General features: G+C 45.6%; 2 protein-coding genes across 4 annotated transcripts; one reads left to right on the top strand and one right to left on the bottom strand.

Moving 5' to 3' along the window:
• The first annotated feature begins 2,055 nt into the window (after positions 1-2,055).
• LOC100384484 (Tetratricopeptide-like helical) lies at positions 2,056-10,634 on the top strand. Of its 3 annotated transcripts, none has more exons than XM_008679472.4 (4): positions 2,056-3,943; positions 6,088-6,266; positions 6,385-6,530; positions 10,083-10,634. In XM_008679472.4, the coding sequence occupies exon 1, from the start codon at positions 2,213-2,215 to the stop codon at positions 3,920-3,922; it is 1,710 nt and encodes a 569-aa protein (XP_008677694.1). In that variant the 5' UTR covers positions 2,056-2,212; the 3' UTR covers positions 3,923-3,943; positions 6,088-6,266; positions 6,385-6,530; positions 10,083-10,634. The 3 variants fall into 3 exon arrangements, with proteins under 3 accessions (XP_008677694.1, XP_008677695.1, NP_001170485.1); XM_008679473.3 differs by having other exon boundaries at positions 2,071-3,943; positions 9,880-10,634; NM_001177014.1 differs by lacking the exons at positions 6,088-6,266; positions 6,385-6,530; positions 10,083-10,634 and having other exon boundaries at positions 2,205-4,124.
• On the bottom strand, positions 6,666-17,454 carry LOC103652889 (putative disease resistance protein At1g50180). The gene is made up of 3 exons (XM_008679873.3): positions 17,043-17,454; positions 11,512-11,724; positions 6,666-9,175 (listed from the first exon to the last, which is right to left on the bottom strand). Exons 1-3 carry the CDS (start codon positions 17,306-17,308, stop codon positions 7,693-7,695), a joined length of 1,962 nt encoding a protein of 653 aa, XP_008678095.1. The 5' UTR covers positions 17,309-17,454; the 3' UTR covers positions 6,666-7,692.
• Between the last annotated feature and the right edge of the window lie 1,602 nt (positions 17,455-19,056).

Genomic DNA, 19,056 nt, shown 5'->3' with positions numbered 1-19,056 from the left:
TTATATGTGACTAACGTGTGTTTTGCAGAGACAAATGGTAAGTTAGGTCGCATGACAGGTAGAAGTACTACAACGTGAAAACAATCCCGGAGATAAGAACTCGAAGCGACGGCTAAAACGACGAAACAAAAGGTGAAGGTCTACGGAGTCCGAGTGTCAAGGAGATGTGGACACTCGCGGTTTAGTTAGTTATTCTCTTTTAGTCGTACTATAAAGAGGGGTTGTCGATGAGTAGTTTGACCAAGAGAGTTCTAGTGTAGTGTTGGTGCACAATCACACTCATATACAGTGGTAGGTGTCACTCTAGAACTCACTCACAAGTTAGAACGAAAACCGATTTGAAAATCAGCTGAAAAACAAGAGTTAGCGTTTCTGGCCCTAGGGCACCGGACTGTCCGGTGTGCACCGGACTGTCCGGTGCACCCTCTGCCAGGTGGGGCCAGGCTGGTCCGGGGCAGAGGCTTTCCCTCCGCAGAAACCCGAGAGCGCAGGTTTCAGAGTTGAATTTTAGTGGCGCATCGGACATCGCACCGGACTGTCCGGTGTGCACCGGACAGTGACTGTTCACTGTCCAGTGTGCCATGAGTCCAATGGCTAGCTGTCAGAACTAGCCGTTGGAAACGACCGTTGGCGCACCGGTGGCGCACCGGACTGTCCGGTGTGCCATTGCGCAGTGAGATGCCTGTAACAGCTAGTTGATGGGTGAGGGCTATTTATACCCCTTCCACCCACCATATTCAATGTCTTGCACTCCACATTTATTCCAGCACATTGCTAGAGCATTGCAAGCACCAAAAGCCTAGTGAGGAGATTAGAGAATCTTAATCCGCGTTTGTTCCTCATTAGCGCTAGTGAGAGCCACCTAGAGCACACACCACTTGCATTAGGCTTCTCTTGGTCAAGCGAAAGTCTACAGCTTGATACTCTTGGTGATCGGCATCACCTAGACGGCTTGGTGGCGTTGGGAGCTCGGTGATCACCGTGAAGATCTTGTTGGTGACCCGACTCAAGTTTGTAAGCGGTCTCGAGGGATCCACCGCGCCGGAGTGGCAAAGGATCATCTCGTAGTGAGCACTTGGTTCTTGCGAGGACCAAGGGGGAGCGATACCCTTGCGCGGGTGCTCCAACGAGGACTAGTGGAGAGTGCCGACTCTTCGATACCTCGGAAAAAATTGGAGGAGTCTTCTAAACCTTGCTTTACATTCCGCACTTAATTCAAGCACTTTACATTGTGTATTTGTTTAGCAAGTATTTGAAGTATTGTTTTAGCATTGTTGCATTTCTAGTATTATATTCTTAGTGCTAGTTGTTGGGGTGAAGTTGGGCTCTTGTTTAGCTCTTGCTTAGGTTTTAATTAGTGTTGATTTTTAGAAAAGCCCAATTCACCCCCCTCTTGGGCATCGTGATCCTTTCAATCACCTAACTAAACTTTAGTGAATAAAGTACTCTGTTTGGTTCCAGTGACTAAATCTGATTAAAAAGTATTAATTGATGCGAATAATGACTGTATTACCCCTATTAATTTGTGGATGCCTGCTGCACTAAGAAAAAGGAGAGGACAAATGAGGTTAAAATCCTAATTTAGTCACTTTTAGTCGTCTCTTGGTGACTAAAAAACTTAAGTTTAATTATCTCACTTTAGTAATAATGTTTGTTTCTTTAAGAACTAAAATTGACTAAACTTTAGGCCATGTTTGGTTTCAATTAGTCCTAAAACTAAACTTTAGTCCTAGGACTAAACTTTAGTCCCTACATGTTTGGTTCTAGGGACTAAACAAATTCTAAAATCAGTAAATACAATGTCCAAAGACTCAAATGTCCTTAGAATATACTCATAATATTAGTTATCTATAAAAAAGGTAAGGGCAACATGATAATTATGGGCTTTTAGTCTCTTTTAGCACCTATGTGAAGGACTAAAGACTAAATCATTTTAGTCTATATTTTAGTCCTAGTGTTTGGCAAAAAAAAGGACTAAATGGGACTAAAAACTAGAGACTAATCTTTAGTCCCTCTAACCAAACACCCCCTTAGTCACCTCAAATTAAACGGATCCATCTTTGTTAATCATTGCCCATTGCTTCAGGAATGGTTGAACCGGTCATTGATGATCTCTCCAGACAAATTTGAACCAACCAAGCTTCAGAAGAAAATCAAAACAGATGCAACCTAGGGACTGGAATCATGTGTCAACGGATCTATCGATGAAAACATGAGGGTCCTCCCCCATGTGGTGGAGCAGATCAAGTCCACCCTCGTCCACCGGTACACCCGCCTCATCACTGCTGCCTCCGCCTCCTCCCCAGTTTCCCTACGTGCCCTCCTCCCCATCCATGCCCGTGCCATCGTCCTCGGTGTATCCGCCAACCCGGCCTTCGCCACCAGCCTCCTTGCCGGTGTGGCGCCTGCTTCCCTCGCCTACGCACGCAGGGTGTTCGATGCCACGCCTGTACGCGATGCCTACATGTGGAACACTCTCCTCCGTGCACACTCCCACTCCCAGTTGTCACACGCCGCTGACACTCTCGCCCTTTACAAGCGGATGCGTGCCGCCGGTGTTGCGCCGGACCATTACACCTACCCAATTGTGCTCCCGGCTTGTGCGGCTGCGCGTGAGCTGTGGCTTGGACGGGCCGTGCATGGCGACGTAGTGCGGTTCGCGCTCGCAGGGGACGGGTTTGTGCACAGCGCTCTCATCACGATGTACTTTCAGGAAGGGGAGGTGGCCGACGCTGAGCTGGTCTTTGCAGAGAGCCATGGCTCATCCCGGACGGTCGTGTCGTGGACTTCCATGGTTGCTGGCTACGTGCAAAACTACTACTTTGGGGAGGCAGTTGCGCTGTTCGGCACGATGATTGCTGAGGGTGTCCTTCCTAATGAGATCACTCTGATCAGTTTCCTGCCCTGCTTGCAGGGCCAAGAATGGCTGGATGCCGGGGAAATGGTTCACGGGTTCGTGATCAGGTTGGGGTTTGATGCAAACATTCCATTGGCTAATGCGCTCATCGCAATGTATGGGAAGTGCGGGAGCATTCCCATGGCACAAACTCTGTTTGAGGGAATGCCAGCACGCAGTCTGGCTTCTTGGAACACGATGGTTGCAATGTATGAACAGCATGCTGATGTGGTTGAGGCAATCAAGTTCTTCCGCAGGATGCTTACTGAGAAAGTGGGGTTTGATTGTGTGACTTTGGTCAGTGTTCTGTCTGCTTGCGCACGTTCAGGAGCCTTGCAGACTGGCAAATGGGTGCATGAGCTTGCCCGGAATCATGGGCTTGACACAGATGCTAGGATCGGCAATGTTCTTGTTGACATGTATGCAAAGTGCGGTGAGATTGCTAGTGCAAGGAATGTCTTTGACTGTTTGCGTATGCGGAGTGTTGTGTCCTGGAGTGCCATGATAAGTGCATATGCTAACCATGGGGCTTCTGAAGAGGCTCTCAAGCTCTTCTCCCTGATGAAAAACGAAGGGGTGAGACCAAATTCTTTCACATTCACTGCAGTTCTAGTGGCATGTGGTCACTCAGGCCTTGTTGAAGAAGGACTGAAGCATTTCAACAGCATCCTTTCTGACTACCAAATGTCACCTACACTGGAGCACTATGCCTGCATGGTTGACATGCTAGGGCGTGCTGGTAGACTTATCGAAGCATATGAAATCATCAGGGGAATGTCGTTGTGCCCAGACAAGTGTGTGTGGGGTGCATTCCTTGCAGGTTGTAAGCTTCATGGTAATCTTGAGCTAGCTGAATTCGTTGCCAGGGACCTCTTCCAGTCAGGCTCCAATGATGTCACATTCTATGTTTTGATGTCGAACATGTACTTTGAAGCTGGAATGTTGAAAGATGCAGAAAGGATGAGGTGGGCCATGAAGGAGATGGAACTCAATAAGACAGCTGGGCGTAGCGCAATTAACCAATAGGGAAAGAATAACCGCCATGAGGTAGCAGACTTTGTAATCTGATATTGATTAGCTTTATTATTTCCATTACATGTACTAACATGCAGTTTTGATAGTCAAATTGTTTTATCTGTACTTCTGTAGTAATTTAGGGTATATGATAGACTAGTTATTGTAAACTCAATACATGGGGCTTGTTCCTCCTTTCAAGCTTTGTTTGGATAGTGGGGAATTGATGGTGATTCGCGCCCAATCCTGATCACCAAGGTAAACCCAAAAAACTCTACCTTTGGGGGAAGATCCCCTTTCAGGCTTTGTTTGGATAGTGGAAAGTTGGTGGTGATTTGCACCCAATCCCGATCTGCGGGGGAAAGATAGCCCTCGGGCATTACATGCAGGTCGAGAAAATCTCTGAACCCCTGTCCCACCCATATACAATGGTATATGATAGCCTAGTTATTATAAACCCAATACATGGGGCTTGTCCCGCCTCCTAGGCTTTATTTGGATGGCGGGGAATTGTTGGTGATTTGACTGGTTATTGTAAACTCAATACATGGGCGAAAGACACAGCATTACATGCAGGTTGAGAAAATCTTGGAATCCCTGCTCCATCCATACACAGCGGTATATGATAGACTAGTTATTATAAACTCCTTTCAGGCTTTGATTATGATAGACTAGTTATTATAAACTCAATACATGGGGCTTGTCACTCCTTTCAGGCTTTGATTATGATAGACTAGTTATTAGAAACTCAGTACTTGGGGCTTGTCTAATTCTCTGATTTGATACAAGACATCTTCTTTAATTCTTTCGTTTCTCCCTTCACATTACCACCCCAATCTTTCAGAAACTATCTCAAGTTAGCCATTAAGCCATGCCATTTGCTAACAGAATATGTGTTAGTGGAATGTCTGCAGTTTGGCATTCTATTTTTCCATGATTAGTTCCCTGCACCATTCTCTCTTGATCCATTTCTTTTCAAACCGAAACTCCCTTGCTTTTTTACTTGTGACTCCGTCATCCAATATTAGAGGGCAGTGGTCAGACCCGAGTCTAGTAAAGTCTGTACTAAGCAGCATGGGAATTGTTGCTCCCAGTCTGCGGAGACCAATACCCTATCTATATTACTCATGATAGGCTGGTATTGTTTGTTTGTCTGAGTAAATCTAGGCCCCATCTTTTTAATCTCCCTTTGTTGATTATCCTTAATAAAGCAGTTAAAAAGCCTCATCAACCTATGATTACCCTGACTGTTGCTTTTATCCTTTGGTTCCCGATTAGATTGAAGTCACTCCCTAACATAGTGGGAAGCTTAGAAACTTGGCAGCAGTCCTCTAGTTCCTTGAAGTAATCTTCTGAGCACTCGTGGTCTGTAGGACCATAGACCAAAAACCAGTCTCCATCTAATTTTGTTTAATCTATCTCTGATATCCACCTCCAAAAAATCTTCCTTTAATCCACCCTTACACCTCAAATCTATCATCCTTGACCCCTACCAAAATTCCCCCAGAATGCAGTTCGATATAAAAGCATAACCCTCTATAAAACCCTTCAATTCTTGATCCATATAAATCCCTGCTTGATAGTCTCCTGTATACCAACAATGTCCACCTTCTCTTTACTAATTAAGTCTTTCAGTTGTCTAACTCTGGGTTTCTTCCCCATTCCTCTGATATTCCCGATGAGAGTCCTTATGTCATACTTAGTCTTTTAAGTTCTCTACTAAGCCTTGACTGTCCTCCTCCTTTATTAATTTGAATCCCATTTTTTCTGTGTCCATCTCCTATCATCAGCGACTATTGTTGTAGCCCGCTGTGTCAACTCCTCCTGGCTCTTCTTTTGTGTTGTTTTCCTGATTCTGCAAAGACGTCCCCTCTATTGACTTCTGAGATGTCACCCTTTGTTTGTCTAACTCCCCTTTCTCTGAATCTACAATGTTGCCTTCATTTGTTTGTGTCCCCATCTCCTTCTGTACAACATGGAAATTATTCCTCTTTTAGTCTAAGATTGTCATACTATTCTTTTTCATTATGGTTCCTTCCTAGTATAGAACTGTAAAATACCAGGTGTTTCATCACTGCATCCATTCAACTTAATGGCTTCAGAAGTAACATAAAATCCCCTAACCGCACTATTATGACCTTCTCCTGATTCTAAACTATTCTCTATTCCTCCCACAGCTTGGCCAACACAATGAGGACTACTGCATGTGACATCTGTGATAATGGTTGCTCTCGAGAATGTACTTGTGACATGTGTTTGATACATCATAATGCATAGTAGCGGAAATGATGTCTGTTTTCTTCTTCGAGGTTTGTCAAGTATGACATATTTGGATCTGAATACTTCCTTTCAACTGGTATGCTTGCACAGCTACACTTCATTTCAGCTCTTGCTTACTCAAATTCATGATCATCTCATCTGTTACACCGAACTAAATCTTTAACTGCAATTACTATGTTGCTCTCTTTGCACAGGTTACATTCGAAAGGGACCTGGGATATTGCCGTACATTTATTAACCGAAAAACTTTGTTACTTACGGATTTTTGTTTGGTAACCGACCTGCATACACTACATTGCTCGCTCCAATACAACACCAATTCTTTGGGTATCTGCATCAGGTATGTGAATCCCACATCCATTGCAAATATATATATATATATATATATATATATATATATATATATATATATATATATATATATATATATATATATATATATATATATATATATATAATTGCAGCTTTGTTAATCTTGTCAACACAACAAATACACACCGTGATTATAAAACGGGTGACCCGTACATTGTATTACAGTCATCACACAGAAGCACACCAGGTTTCGAAACACACAGAATAAAATACACATGCGCACATATATAAAAATACACTGCAATCAGAAGCGTGCATAAAAGCACATCAGTTCACATTCAATCTTCAGGCTTTGTAATCAGACTTTGTGGTCTTCCACTTGGACTTGTTGCGTCGTTATTACTTCCGTAACCTTAAAAATATCTTCATCCTCTGCTTCAATGTGTTGCACGAGCACGGAATGACCATGGATAACAACATGGAGCTTGTCCCTATGGCCGACAATATCCAGATCCCCAAGCTCGGGAAGTGCCGACTCATGTATCTCCAACCTCTCGAGTGTCTCCTCATGCAATGTCAGTTCTTTGAGGCTGCAAAATCCTTCCGTGAAGACAAGCTCCCTGTCCCTGAAAGAATTGCTGGTTAGTTCAAGGGTGGAAAGGAACTGTAGGCCTCCAAGTTGGTTAATGAATTCCTGTGACACCATTGTCTTCATAAGCCTCAGCTTCTTGAGGTTTGGGAGGCGATTGCGGACATCCATCTCAGGGATGCCATTTTTAGGAAGGTCAAGCTTCCCGACCAGTTCCATTGCCTTGAGACGTTGGAGGTTGGACCTAGTGAACACTTCTGAGGGGATCACAGGAGCTTTTATGATGAGGACGACAAGGTACTTGAGAATGGATACTGCTTTTACCAAGGCAGCCTTGTTCTTGCGGTTGGAGAAGATTTCCTGGACGCCCAGACTCTCACCGCGCCGGATGTGCAAGTACAAGAGGCGGATCATGTGGTTGAAGGTCTTGTCGTCCCAGGCATGGGGGTCACCATAGTCGGGCTTCACGCTGTTGAGTGTCTGCAGATTCCTCAAGTCACCAACACGTTTAGGCAGGATGAGACGGTCGCCCAGCACATGACGGAGCGTCTGAATCCTCCAGAACCCATCTGGCAAGCTTCGGACCGAGGTGCCCCGGACATCAAGAGTCTGGAGGTTGCACAGCCTGCCAATCGACGGCGGCATCTTCTCCAAGGAGCAGGAGGTCACTCGGACGTACTGCAGGTTTCACAACTTTGCCGATTTCGTCAGGAAGCTCTTTGTCCACCTCGAGGCCGTTGAAATGGATGACACGGAGGAACCTTGAGTTCCGTAGCAGGTCCTGCACACAAGACTTGGCTTGCATTTTCTTTTTGTTGAAACCAGGCCGGCATCCATTTCCATGTTGCCCTTCTCCAGCTTCATCTGGTGGCTTCTCGCCAGCAACTTGTGCAGCCTCTTGCTCCGTCTCAAAGTTTGACAGGATGGCTCGCAGCTTCGGCAGCGGGTGTGACAGTGCTGCATACTTGTCTTTGTGGTTCTGGAGTGACAAGCGTCGTGCATCCGACAAAGCCGGGATGTCGTCACCACTGTGGATCTCCACGAAGCATTGCTCCTGTGCTTCGAGCTGCAGGAAAGCGTGTACTTTGCTCTGAACAGCTACACGCTCGTACCCAGGAACATTGTAGCCCACTGGCGCCAAGTTGACGAGGCGCCTATCTATCAGCTCCATCAGGTACTGCTCTCCTACTTTTTCCACCGTTGTGGCCTTGGGTACCAGGAAGCCCTCCGCCATCCACATGCACACGATGTTGCTTGCCCTGATAAAGGTATTCACTGGCAATGCAGCAAAGTAGAGGAGGCACGATTTCAGGTCATAGTGAAGGTCATCGAAGCAGAGGGATAGAATCTTGTCGATCTGCTTTGACTGCATCCTGTCCAGGTGCTCGAACACCGTCTCCCATTCACTAGGGTACTCCTTGGTCCGCAGAAGGCCTGACAGAAGAACTATTGCCAGCGGCAACCCTTTTGTGTTGTCCAAGATTCTCTGTCTGTATTCTCTTATTGCTTCGTCAGGAAGTTCATTTCTGCCACATGATTGGAAGGTTTCCTTGAACAGATTGATGACTACTTCTTGGTCATAAAACTTCGGAACCTCAAGTTTGGCTTCTTGATAGTGTGGGGGTGGCTTATGTGGCGGAATCTGAGAAATCCTCACTATTCTGCTGGCAGCATCGACATCCACATCCTTGGGGTCAGGGAGCATAGCGAAAATGCGATTCCACTCCGAGTTACTGAGCTCAGCATCTATCACCAACAGATACTTCTTTTCTTTCAGTATCTCCCGCAGCTTCCTCTCTATGTTGTCCTTGGAACATTCTTCTCCATCTGTAATGCGTCTGATGATGATCTTGAGGACATCAGAGGCACTGAGATTGGGCCCAAAGCTCACCCACTCGTAGATGTCAAAGTGAGACAGGGTCTGCTTGCTGTCGTACAAGTTCCTCACCAGCTTTGTCTTGCCGACTCCACTTTCCCCCGTCACGGTGATCACATTTTTATGATTCCCGCTGCCTTTATAAAGCCAATTCTTAAGATTGCGCACCAGTTCCTCTCGTCCCACCAGTGGCAGCACCACCTCGTCCCTGTTGTCATGATTTAGCTAGCGTTAATCATGAGTTGGATTGATAATTGCCAATAGTACTAAAACAAACTTCACCAACAATAAACATGCATACATATATGCGAACACCAGATTAATATTGCTAACCCTGTTGTGTTAATGTACTGATCCTAATGGGCTTCGTGCCTGAATCCACCACTGGACGAGGAAGTGTTGACAAACTAAAATCAGGGAGGAATTTTCTCTAGAGCAGAAAGCTGCTATGAGCATGCAGCCACACCAAAGCCAAAAAAAACTACTGGGAGCACACCCATTGTGAGATTAAAGAAAGTGAAAATTCTACAGCACCACCACATTTTTATAGTTAAATTAAGTGAAAACATTATATGGCTTAATTAATCTAATTATCTTTCAAGTGAATCATTCTGTTTCTGAGTACAGCTTGAGAACCTAATGAGAGGGATTTAGATTGGAAATAGTAATCATTCTTAGTTTTTGATAGATTGAAAATAAGTAGTGCCTCAATTAGTAAGGGATTTGGTAGATTGAAAATAGTAATTTTGCTTAGTTTTTGATAGATTGAAGGTATTATTAGGGACCGTTACTTAGATAATACTAATTGCTCCTAGTGAGGGATGGTTAGTTGTACGGGTATCTTGTATTTCTGATAGATTGCCAACAACAATTGTGCTTATGTCTCATTTCGTTTTTTTTTGATAAATGTAGCTAGTAGGGGATGGTGTGACATTTGGCGTGGATGACTTGAATTTTGAAGTAGAAGAGGCTACTTGTCCAATCCTATTTTAATCAATTAAATAAAAAATTAAAGGTTCATAACAAATGATAATGCAGTAAAAGGTTAATCCCATGGAGGAACTAACTCGAGGTTGACTCACTTTACATGACTTTTGTGTACGCCTACTATGAAGCTGAACAAAAAATGGAATACGAGTCAATCCTGCCTGTGTGCAGTCACGAAGCACACAGGATTTACCAACCAAGCCGCATCGAAGGTTCTGCAGATAAAGAAGAGGAATTGGACTAACAGACGGAAGAAGAGATGTGGGAGTGAGGGATGGAAGGACATGTCAGAACAGTGGCGAATCTATAGCCAATATCATTATCAGGGTCACCCGGACCAATTTTATTAAATCAGTAGAGAATTGCTGCTCATTGTTATTTATCGTCAATACTGCTAGCCCTGTTGTGTTAATGTAATGATCCTAATGAGCTTCGTGTTTGAATTGGCCACTGGACAAAATAAAATCAGGGGTTTTTTAAGGTGGTGCCTTCGATTTTGCTGGTGTGCTCATTTTTACCATTAGTCGTGTTTTTTTCTCAGTTTTACCTTTCCAGTGTTATAAAGCAGAAGGACAAAATTGAGTAAAAAACACGACTAAGGGTAAAAATAAGCACACCAACAAAACCGAGGGCACCAGAGTAGAAAGCTGCCATCAGCATGCAGCCCGAGAGCTTTCATCTACAGTTATGTCCGATGGCTGATGAGCACATCCATTGTGAAGGGCAAGTCTGGGAGGCACAAAACCTAATAGAATTGGAGGAGCTAAAATAAAAAAGAGATTTTAGTTCCTCCAATTCACTACGGTTTTCTAGCTCCTAAACTAACACTAAGGGCCCATTTGTTGCGTTGGAATTGAATTCCATTTCAATAATTATAATTTAGACAAAACTAATTAAGTTCATATATTTATATATGTAATATATTTGTGTATTATCCAAAATCATATGAGAGAGATAGTTATATACTACATTTATGTCATAGCGAAGCAATTAGAAGAGCGTGCTATAAATTGTACATCAGAAAAATAACATGTAAATCTATAGAATCAATTTTCATCTCTCACCCCATGAATTTGAGATAATCTTATATGATAACTTTGAAAAGTGGTGGAATGTCACATTCTAAAAAATAGCCTATTTCATTAGTATGATTCTAATCCCTCGAAATGAAAGGAAACAAACGAGACCTAAGTGAAATCTCTACATGTGTTTCGCTAGGCTGACACATCTTTATACTTCCCTACCTTCTAAACTAAAATTTGTTTTAGATTTTTATTGGATTCTAACTTAAGTGAAATCATGATATGCCGCAAATAATTTAATTAGCTAATTATCTTTGAAGTTACTCATTATATTTCTGATTTAGGTCGACAAAGCTTCAGCGGTACAAGATTTGGTACCGATACTCCCTTTAAAGAAAGGAAATTAACATGCATGAAACTCTACCTAGCTCACACAATCAATCAACCGGACGCCCCCACCACACACAAACACACATATACAATTGGATGCACAACAGATGCTAACGTGTGGATAGGCTTGGAGAGAAGCACTTACATCATTTCCGAGAGCGGTGACGTGGAGCTAGATGGCCTCCAAATTGCTCCCAGCGTAGTAGACTCTCCCAACCTGTACCTGTCCTTGTTGGCAATGATTCCCTCCAGCCTTCCATTGATCAGCCTGATCCTGCTGGAGAGGTCGCGACGGACAACCACTTGGGTGGTAAAGCTGGCAAAGAAACCCAAGATGGCACGGCTCCAGCTAGGGAATCTATACACAAAAAGAAATGCATATCGTTAGTTCATCAGATCCTTCTGAGGTTGAACTTTGATGAGAATCAAGTTTTGGATATATCCAGTGTTGGACTTAGAGAATTCGTTTTTAACTAGTTAGTTCACTGAAGAAGAGAGATCCGTAGGGCACTCTTCTAGATGGAGCACAACAGGGCGCCTGGTCCGGATGGTTTCCCTGCGGAGTTCTTTCAAGTGTTCTGGTCGGTTATTAAGAATGATTTGTTGGCTAGTAGAATTACCCCTTTTTAGTCTAAATTTTGGTACAACCATTCTTCTGCCCAAGTGCAGGGATGCTGAGATAATAACAGTTTAGAACCATCTGTCTACTGAATGTAAGCTTTAAGATCTTTACTAAAGTTCTTAAAGTTTCAATGTGAATCTCTTAGAGTTTCTAAAAGTTCTTAAAGTTCTTAAACCTAGAGGACTACACATGAAATCATAGAGTTTCAATGTGAATCTCTTAGAGTTTCTACACATAGTGTCTCACAACTTTCTCCAAACATTCTAAAATTTTTATCACAGCCTCTACATATGATATCATGACACGTGGACAAGTTTCATGATTTTCTGACTTTGTTTGTGTTTTATACAATTTTTAAACATGTGCATGCCAAGTTGACGGCCATGTTTAGTGAACATGTTGCTCGAAGTTTCCGGTACGCTTCTGAAATCGGTCGTAACTTATGCTAAGTAACATGAATATCATTTTTTCATGCACGGTTTTCCAAGTTTTGAGTGACCTGCAGTTCAAATTTTAATTTTCCGAAGAATTTCAAAAAAACGAACTAAATCTACTAACGATTGAAAACTATGTTATAATTGTCCACAAATGATACATGTAGGTCTACATAGTGTAGAAACATACCACAAAAAGTTTGGGAGACAAAATCAAAAAATAAAAATATGTTTTGCCGAGTGTCTGAATAAGACACTCGGCAAAGCTTCCTTTGCCGAGTGCCAGCTGCGTGGCACTCGGCAAAGAATAGGGAAAGAGTCTTTGCCGAGTGTCTCCTGGGCGACACTCGGCAAAGAAGGCTTTGCCGAGTGCTAGCGATCTGGCACTCGGCAAAGCGTATTTTAAAATGAAAAAAAACTTTGCCGAGTGCCAGATCACGGTCACTCGGCAAAGCGCCCTACATACAACGGCCGAACGCATCTTCCTCACTCTCTCTCTCACTCACTCACTCAAACGCCGCCGCCGTTGCCGCGCCCTCGCCGTCGCCGCGCCCTCGCCGCCGCCGCCGTACCCTTCCTCGCGCCCGCGCCGCGCCGCCGCCGCGCGCCCGCGCCCGCGCCGCCGCGCGCTCGCCCTCGCCGTGCCGTGCCCGCTGTGCCCGCGCTCGCCCTCGCCGCAGCCGCGCCCGCCGTGCCCTCGCGCTCGCGACGCCGCAGCCGCGCCCGCCGTGCCCGCGCTCGCCGTGCCGTGCCCGCGCTCGCCGTGCCGTGCCCGCGCTCGCCCTCGCCCTCGCGCTCGCCGTGCCGTGCCCCTCGTTTGTCGCGCCCTCGCCCTCGCCCGTCGTGCCCCTCGCCTACCCCTCGCCCTCGCCCGTGCCCCCGTCGCGCCCCCGCCCACCGCCCCCGCCCACCGCCCCCGCCGCACTCCTCGCCGTGACCCCGCCGTTTCCCCGCCGTGCCCTCGCCCGCCTGGCGCCTCGCCCGCGACCCGTCGTCTCGCCCGCGCCCCGTCATCTCGCCCGCGCCCCGTCGCCTCGCCCGCGACGAAACCTCCAAGGTGATTGCTTGATTTATGTTATACGTGTATGATTTATATGAAATGATTAGTTTTAATATTGAGTTAATTATATACGTGCATGATTAGGTTAATATGTAGTATTGTTGATTGCCGGCCATCGTGCCGTTGAATTATGCGTGGATGTCAGCCATCGTGGATCTCGGTCTATGCTATGGCCCATAAGGGTAAGGCGACGTCCGACGTCACCTACAACCCGGATGACGGGCCCGAGGCCTACACCAACCCCGCCGTCTACAGCCGCCTCCATGACTACACCGCCATGGCGCAGGAGGTCCATGGCCCAGACTATGATCCGAGCACCGAGCCGATCGACCCCGATGTGCTGATGAGGGTCGGAGGAGGCAAGAGACATGGGCGGTACTGGATTGCCGACGGGGCAATCGACTCGTCCTCCACTCCCACTCTGTCTCAGGTGAGAGCAAGGAGCACGGGTTCGAGTCCAGCCATACGACCTCGGCACGATAGCTCACAGCATCGCATACAGCAACTCGAGGTTAGTGCTTATGTAACTCGTCCTTTCTTGAGTTATATACCTTCTCTTTGAGTTACTATGACGTTGGCTTGTAATATTACAGACCCAACTAGAAGAAGAGAGGAGGGAACGTCAAGAGATGGAGGCGAGGATAATGGCGGAGCGGGCGGCGGCTGATCAAAGGATGGCGGAGATGTTCCAGTACATGCAGAGCCTTGGCGCCGCACAGGGCATCGCTCCGCCACCTCCATTGTTCCCCCCAGTTGACCCTACTCTCTTCCACACTCCTGTGAGTATCAAAATTGTAGTTACATGTTTGTAATGCATCTGGTATAACACATGCAATCTCTTCTCTGTGCAGGGCCAATCTGGGGCGGCATCCAACAACCCTCCGGAAGGGTTCAGCCCAACGCAGCCCCGGTCAAACCGCCCACCTCCATGAGTGTTGTGTTTTCATTGTTTTAGACTTCAAAACTTATGTATAATACTTATGTCTGTGTTTGATACTTATGTGAGAGCTTGCGACGTTTGAGACTTATGTTTGTGTTTAATACGTGTGTTGAACACTTATGTTTGTGATGGATATTTATGTTTGTGTTGGCTATTTATGTCTGTGATGATATCTGTGATGTATATATATGATATATATGTGATATCTTCTGTTTGTGTGGATGGAATACAAAAACAAATAAAAAAGGTATATACTGGTCACTTTGCCGAGTGTTACACTCGGCAAAGAGCCTCTTTGCCGAGTGTCTGGGTCATAACACTCGGCAAAGAGCACAGACCTGGACACCGGCTTAGGTTCTTTGCCGAGTGTTATGTCGCTGACACTCGGCAAAGAGGTCGTCTTTGCCGAGTGCCACTTAAGACACTCGACAAAGAACCTGACATGGGGACCCTCCCTGGCGGTTTCTTTGCCGAGTGTCACTTGTGACACTCGGCAAAGAAGTATTCTTTGCCGAGTGCTGCCTGGAAGGCACTCGGCAAAGCAGACTTCTTTGCCGAGTGTCACAAGAGACACTCGGCAAAGCCACCGTCTCCGTCACCCAACGCCGTAACGACCACTTTTCTTTGCCGAGTGCTCTCTAGCACTCGGCAAAGAGTTTTGCCGAGTGCCTGACAAAAAGCACTCGGCAAAGGAGGCTTTGCCGAGCCTTCTTTGCCGAGTGTTACACTCGGCAAAGCCTTTGCCGAGTGTTTTTAAGGCTTCGCCGAGTGCTTCAGGCACTCGGCAAAGCTATTGATTCCGGTAGTGCCTTCTGAGGTTGAACTTTGATGAGAATCAAGTTTTGGATATATCCAGTGTTGGACTTAGAGAATTCGTTTTAACTAGTTAGTTCACTGAAGAAGAGAGATCCGTAGGGCACTCTTCTAGATGGAGCACAACAGGGCGCCTGGTCCGGATGGTTTCCCTGCGGAGTTCTTTCAAGTGTTCTGGTCGGTTATTAAGAATGATTTGTTGGCTAGTAGAATTACCCCTTTTTAGTCTAAATTTTGGTACAACCATTCTTCTGCCCAAGTGCAGGGATGCTGAGATAATAACAGTTTAGAACCATCTGTCTACTGAATGTAAGCTTTAAGATCTTTACTAAAGTTCTTACAAATAGGATCTCAACCCTTGCTTCAAAGACTGTTGGTCCTACTCAATCCGCTTTCATTCCTGGTAGAAATATTATGAAAGGGGTGGTTGTATTGCATGAGACTATACATGAATTGCATAGCAGAGCGGAGTAATTTCAAGTTTGACTTCGAAAAAGCCTATAATAAGGTGAAATGGTCATTTGTCCAACAAACCTTAAGGGTGAAGGGCTTTTCGAATACTTGGTGTGAGTGGATAGACTCTATTCTGACTGGAGGTCATGTGGGAATCAGGGTCATGCCTGAGGCAGGGCGGGAGGGGCGGCCGACCTGGGCCCCCATCTCCCAGGGGTCCCACCGCACACAAAGTCCAATAGGAATATAGGATAGAAACATATATTATTTACTATACCAATATATTTTTGAGTTTGTTAAGAGAATGGATTGCTATCCCAATATATTTGTTGCTTATCAGATATTATTTACTATACAATAACTGTGGCATCAACTGAAAGGAGTTTCTCAAAGCTTAAGTTATTGAAGAATTATTTAAGGTCTACAATGTCTCAAGAAAGTTTAAACGGGCTAGCAACTTTATATATCGAGAAGAAATTATTAGATGATGTCAATATTGAAGCCATCATTGATGATTTTGCATCTAGAAATGTTAGAAGACATTTTTAAGTTGATCTCTACAATATATATGAGGTAATAATCTTACTTCTATTTTTTACTGCTCAAGTCTTTCTGTGGTACATCAAGTATAATTAGTTGATATATATATAATAGTAAAAAATAGTTTTTATGGTGTTGGGGTCTCTGTTTGTAATCTTGTCCCGGACCCTTCAAAAGTCAGGAACGGCCCTGGTGGGAATCAAGGCAAATGACCAAATTGGGCTTTTCAAGCTAGTTAATGAGGATCGAGTATGGCAAAGGATGTTGCGGAATAAATATCTTAAGAGGACACCTTGTCAAAAGTATCCTACAGGCCAGGTGATTCTCATTTCTGGTCTGCAATTATGAAAGTGAAAATTTTGTTTTTTACCTAGATCTTTCGTTTTAGGTAATGGTGAACAAATAAAATTCTGGGAGGATGTGTGGATGGAAGACAAACTGCTCATGAGGCAATATGCCAATATCCTTCACTATATCGTATTGTGAGACAGAAAAGTGATACGGTTGCGTCTATCTTGAGTTACAATTCCCCTCAATGTTGTGTTTCGTAGGACGCAGCGGGGTCAGAACTTAGCTTTGTGGTATGATCTTGTTAATCGGGTGGTGCTCATCCCGCTGAGTTCTAATAGAGATGTTTTTAAGTGAAGAGTCACATCTTCTGGTCAGTTCACCGTGCAATTAATGTATCACAGGTACACACTCAGCTTAGATATTGGGCTCAGCTACAAAAGGATGAAGCTGATGGAGTTTTTAATAAAGAATGTTTTTGCCGTCACAATTGGTTGGTGTCAAAGTCGTGGTATATTATACGTACCTTGAGAGATCGATTTGGACGAAGTACTGGTCGACGGCGTCTTCGGCGTCGAAGACGGCGTCGCGGGTCTGCTGCAGCCACACCTTGATGAGCTCGTTGGGCTGCACGCGGCGCGACGGCTGGACGTCGTGCAGGAACGCCTGCATCCACATGAGCTTGTCCCGGAGGCTCCGGATGTCCTCGTTCACGGCCACCAGCGTCCGCGCCTCACTCACCGCCACCTGCTGCAGCTTCCACAGCATCGACCCCACGATGGCCTCCGCCATCTTGCCTTGTTGCTTTTCTTTTTTTTCTTGACGATTATTAGTTTACTGGGTCGTCATCATCTCTCCCTCTCTCCCCCTCGCTCTCTCCTTCTCCTTTAATTTGCTCGCTCTGGATTATTCAGAAACCTAGATAGTGCATAGTTTCTGAAGGGAGGAGGTCTGCATGGAATGGATATTTATGCACGCGCACCAGCACGGCGCGGCATGCAATATTCTAGCTTAGTCCAGTACGGCAGGGAATCCTTATTTCTTCTTGCCGCGCGCGACAGGGAAGAATAAAGCCAGCAGCCTGCAATAGTTCACGCGTAGTGTAACTTTTCAGTAATCAGCCTCTCTTTGCAAGGAACAAATCCTTTGCGCGCGATGTTTCCGGTTCGAGCATCCACTAGCACATCCAAAAAAAAAAGGAAGTGTTGTTTCCTGCTCGAGCATCCATTGCTTTACTAAAAAGCTAAGTACTTCTATCATTACCGGTTTCAAACTAGCCATCTCACATCTATTTGCCAAGTTTCCAGCTGTTAGGGGCATTCATTACCGTGCGTGTATTATTTCCTAGACCCGAGCAGCGAATAGTGCAGAGCGAGCACTATAACCCACAAATCCTGCTCTAGAAATTTGGAGATAACCACCACACCACACGTACCTTAATGTTTATAAAATTTATACTAATTTATTAAGAACCTAATATAGACACCTGGTGTTACCACGGCTTCACTCCGTGCTGACACTCGGGGCCTGTCCCAACTGGTTCTCCCGCACCACACGCCGCAGTGTTTAGAAAAAAACAATAATTATATTTTAATAAATATCTCAATACCTATTTATATTATATATAACAATCATAACAAAGCACGGACAACTGACTTAACTTATGGCTATATATATATATTGTATATTAGGAGCTTTGGGCTTCCAATAACTAAAGGAAGCCCAGGCTAGATAGTGCAATCCGGTCGAGCCGGGCTTCCAATAACTAAAGGAAGCCCAGGCTAGATAGTGCAATCCGGTCGAGCCGGAACAGGTCCAGATGTCTATAAAAGAAAATCCGTAGTGCTAGGGATCAGTTTTTCATGCCCCATCTCGATTCATTATCGACGACGGTTGTCCGATAGCGCGCGCGGCGGTGGACCCCCGGCCAGTGGCTGCGGTGGCCGCGGCTCCCAGACCTCGACATGCGGTGGTGGCGGTTCCCAGGCCGGCGGCGGCGGCCCCCGATCCAGAGGGCGAGCGACGACAATGCCCTTGTGCGGTGGCGGCGGTTCCCAGGCCGGTGGCCGCAACTCCATTATCTCGACGTGCGGTGGCGGAGGTTCCTCTATCCGGAGTAGTGGCGGCGGTTCCCCGATCCAGAAGGCGAGCGACAGCGGGGCCCTTGTGCGGGCAAGCGGCGGCGTCCCCGAAGCCCCGAGGAGGTGGCACTTCCAAGGCCGGCGAGCAAGCGACGCCCGTCGACGTGCGAGTAGCGACGGCGACGCATGAGGCGCGATGTTCGAGCGAGCGACGTCACGGAAGGCGCGAGATGCGCGCAACGAAGATCACATGTGACATCCTCCGATCCGGCGCAGTTTTCTTTTCGATTATTGTGTTTTATGCTTACCACATGTATTATTTACGCTAAAAACTGTACGATTTTATGCTTGAACACGGAATTTGTATATCAGTTTACTGCTTGCACATTGGAAAGGCAATTCCTTGATTTATGTTGTTCATAATTTGCGCACATGCAATGGAAACTCCCACGATTTTGC

Source organism: Zea mays, chromosome 4 (genome assembly GCF_902167145.1).
Source record: "Zea mays cultivar B73 chromosome 4, Zm-B73-REFERENCE-NAM-5.0, whole genome shotgun sequence".
NCBI classification, from domain to species: Eukaryota; Viridiplantae; Streptophyta; class Magnoliopsida; order Poales; family Poaceae; genus Zea; species Zea mays.
The sequence above is the reverse complement of the archived record's forward strand: the minus strand, read 5'-3'. Positions and strand labels throughout refer to the sequence as shown.

Bases quoted from the DNA above. Each gene is read 5' to 3' on its own strand.
- LOC100384484 (XM_008679472.4), top strand. From the start codon at position 2,213: ATGAGGGTCCTCCCCCATGTGGTGGAGCAGATCAAGTCCACCCTCGTC.
- LOC103652889 (XM_008679873.3), bottom strand. From the start codon at position 17,308: ATGGCGGAGGCCATCGTGGGGTCGATGCTGTGGAAGCTGCAGCAGGTG. The intron at 11,725-17,042 runs GTACGTATAATA...TTTTGTGTATAG, and splicing joins GTCCAAATCGATCTCTCAAG to ATTCCCTAGCTGGAGCCGTG. The intron at 9,176-11,511 runs GTAAGTGCTTCT...TCATGACAACAG, and splicing joins TCACCGCTCTCGGAAATGAT to GGACGAGGTGGTGCTGCCAC.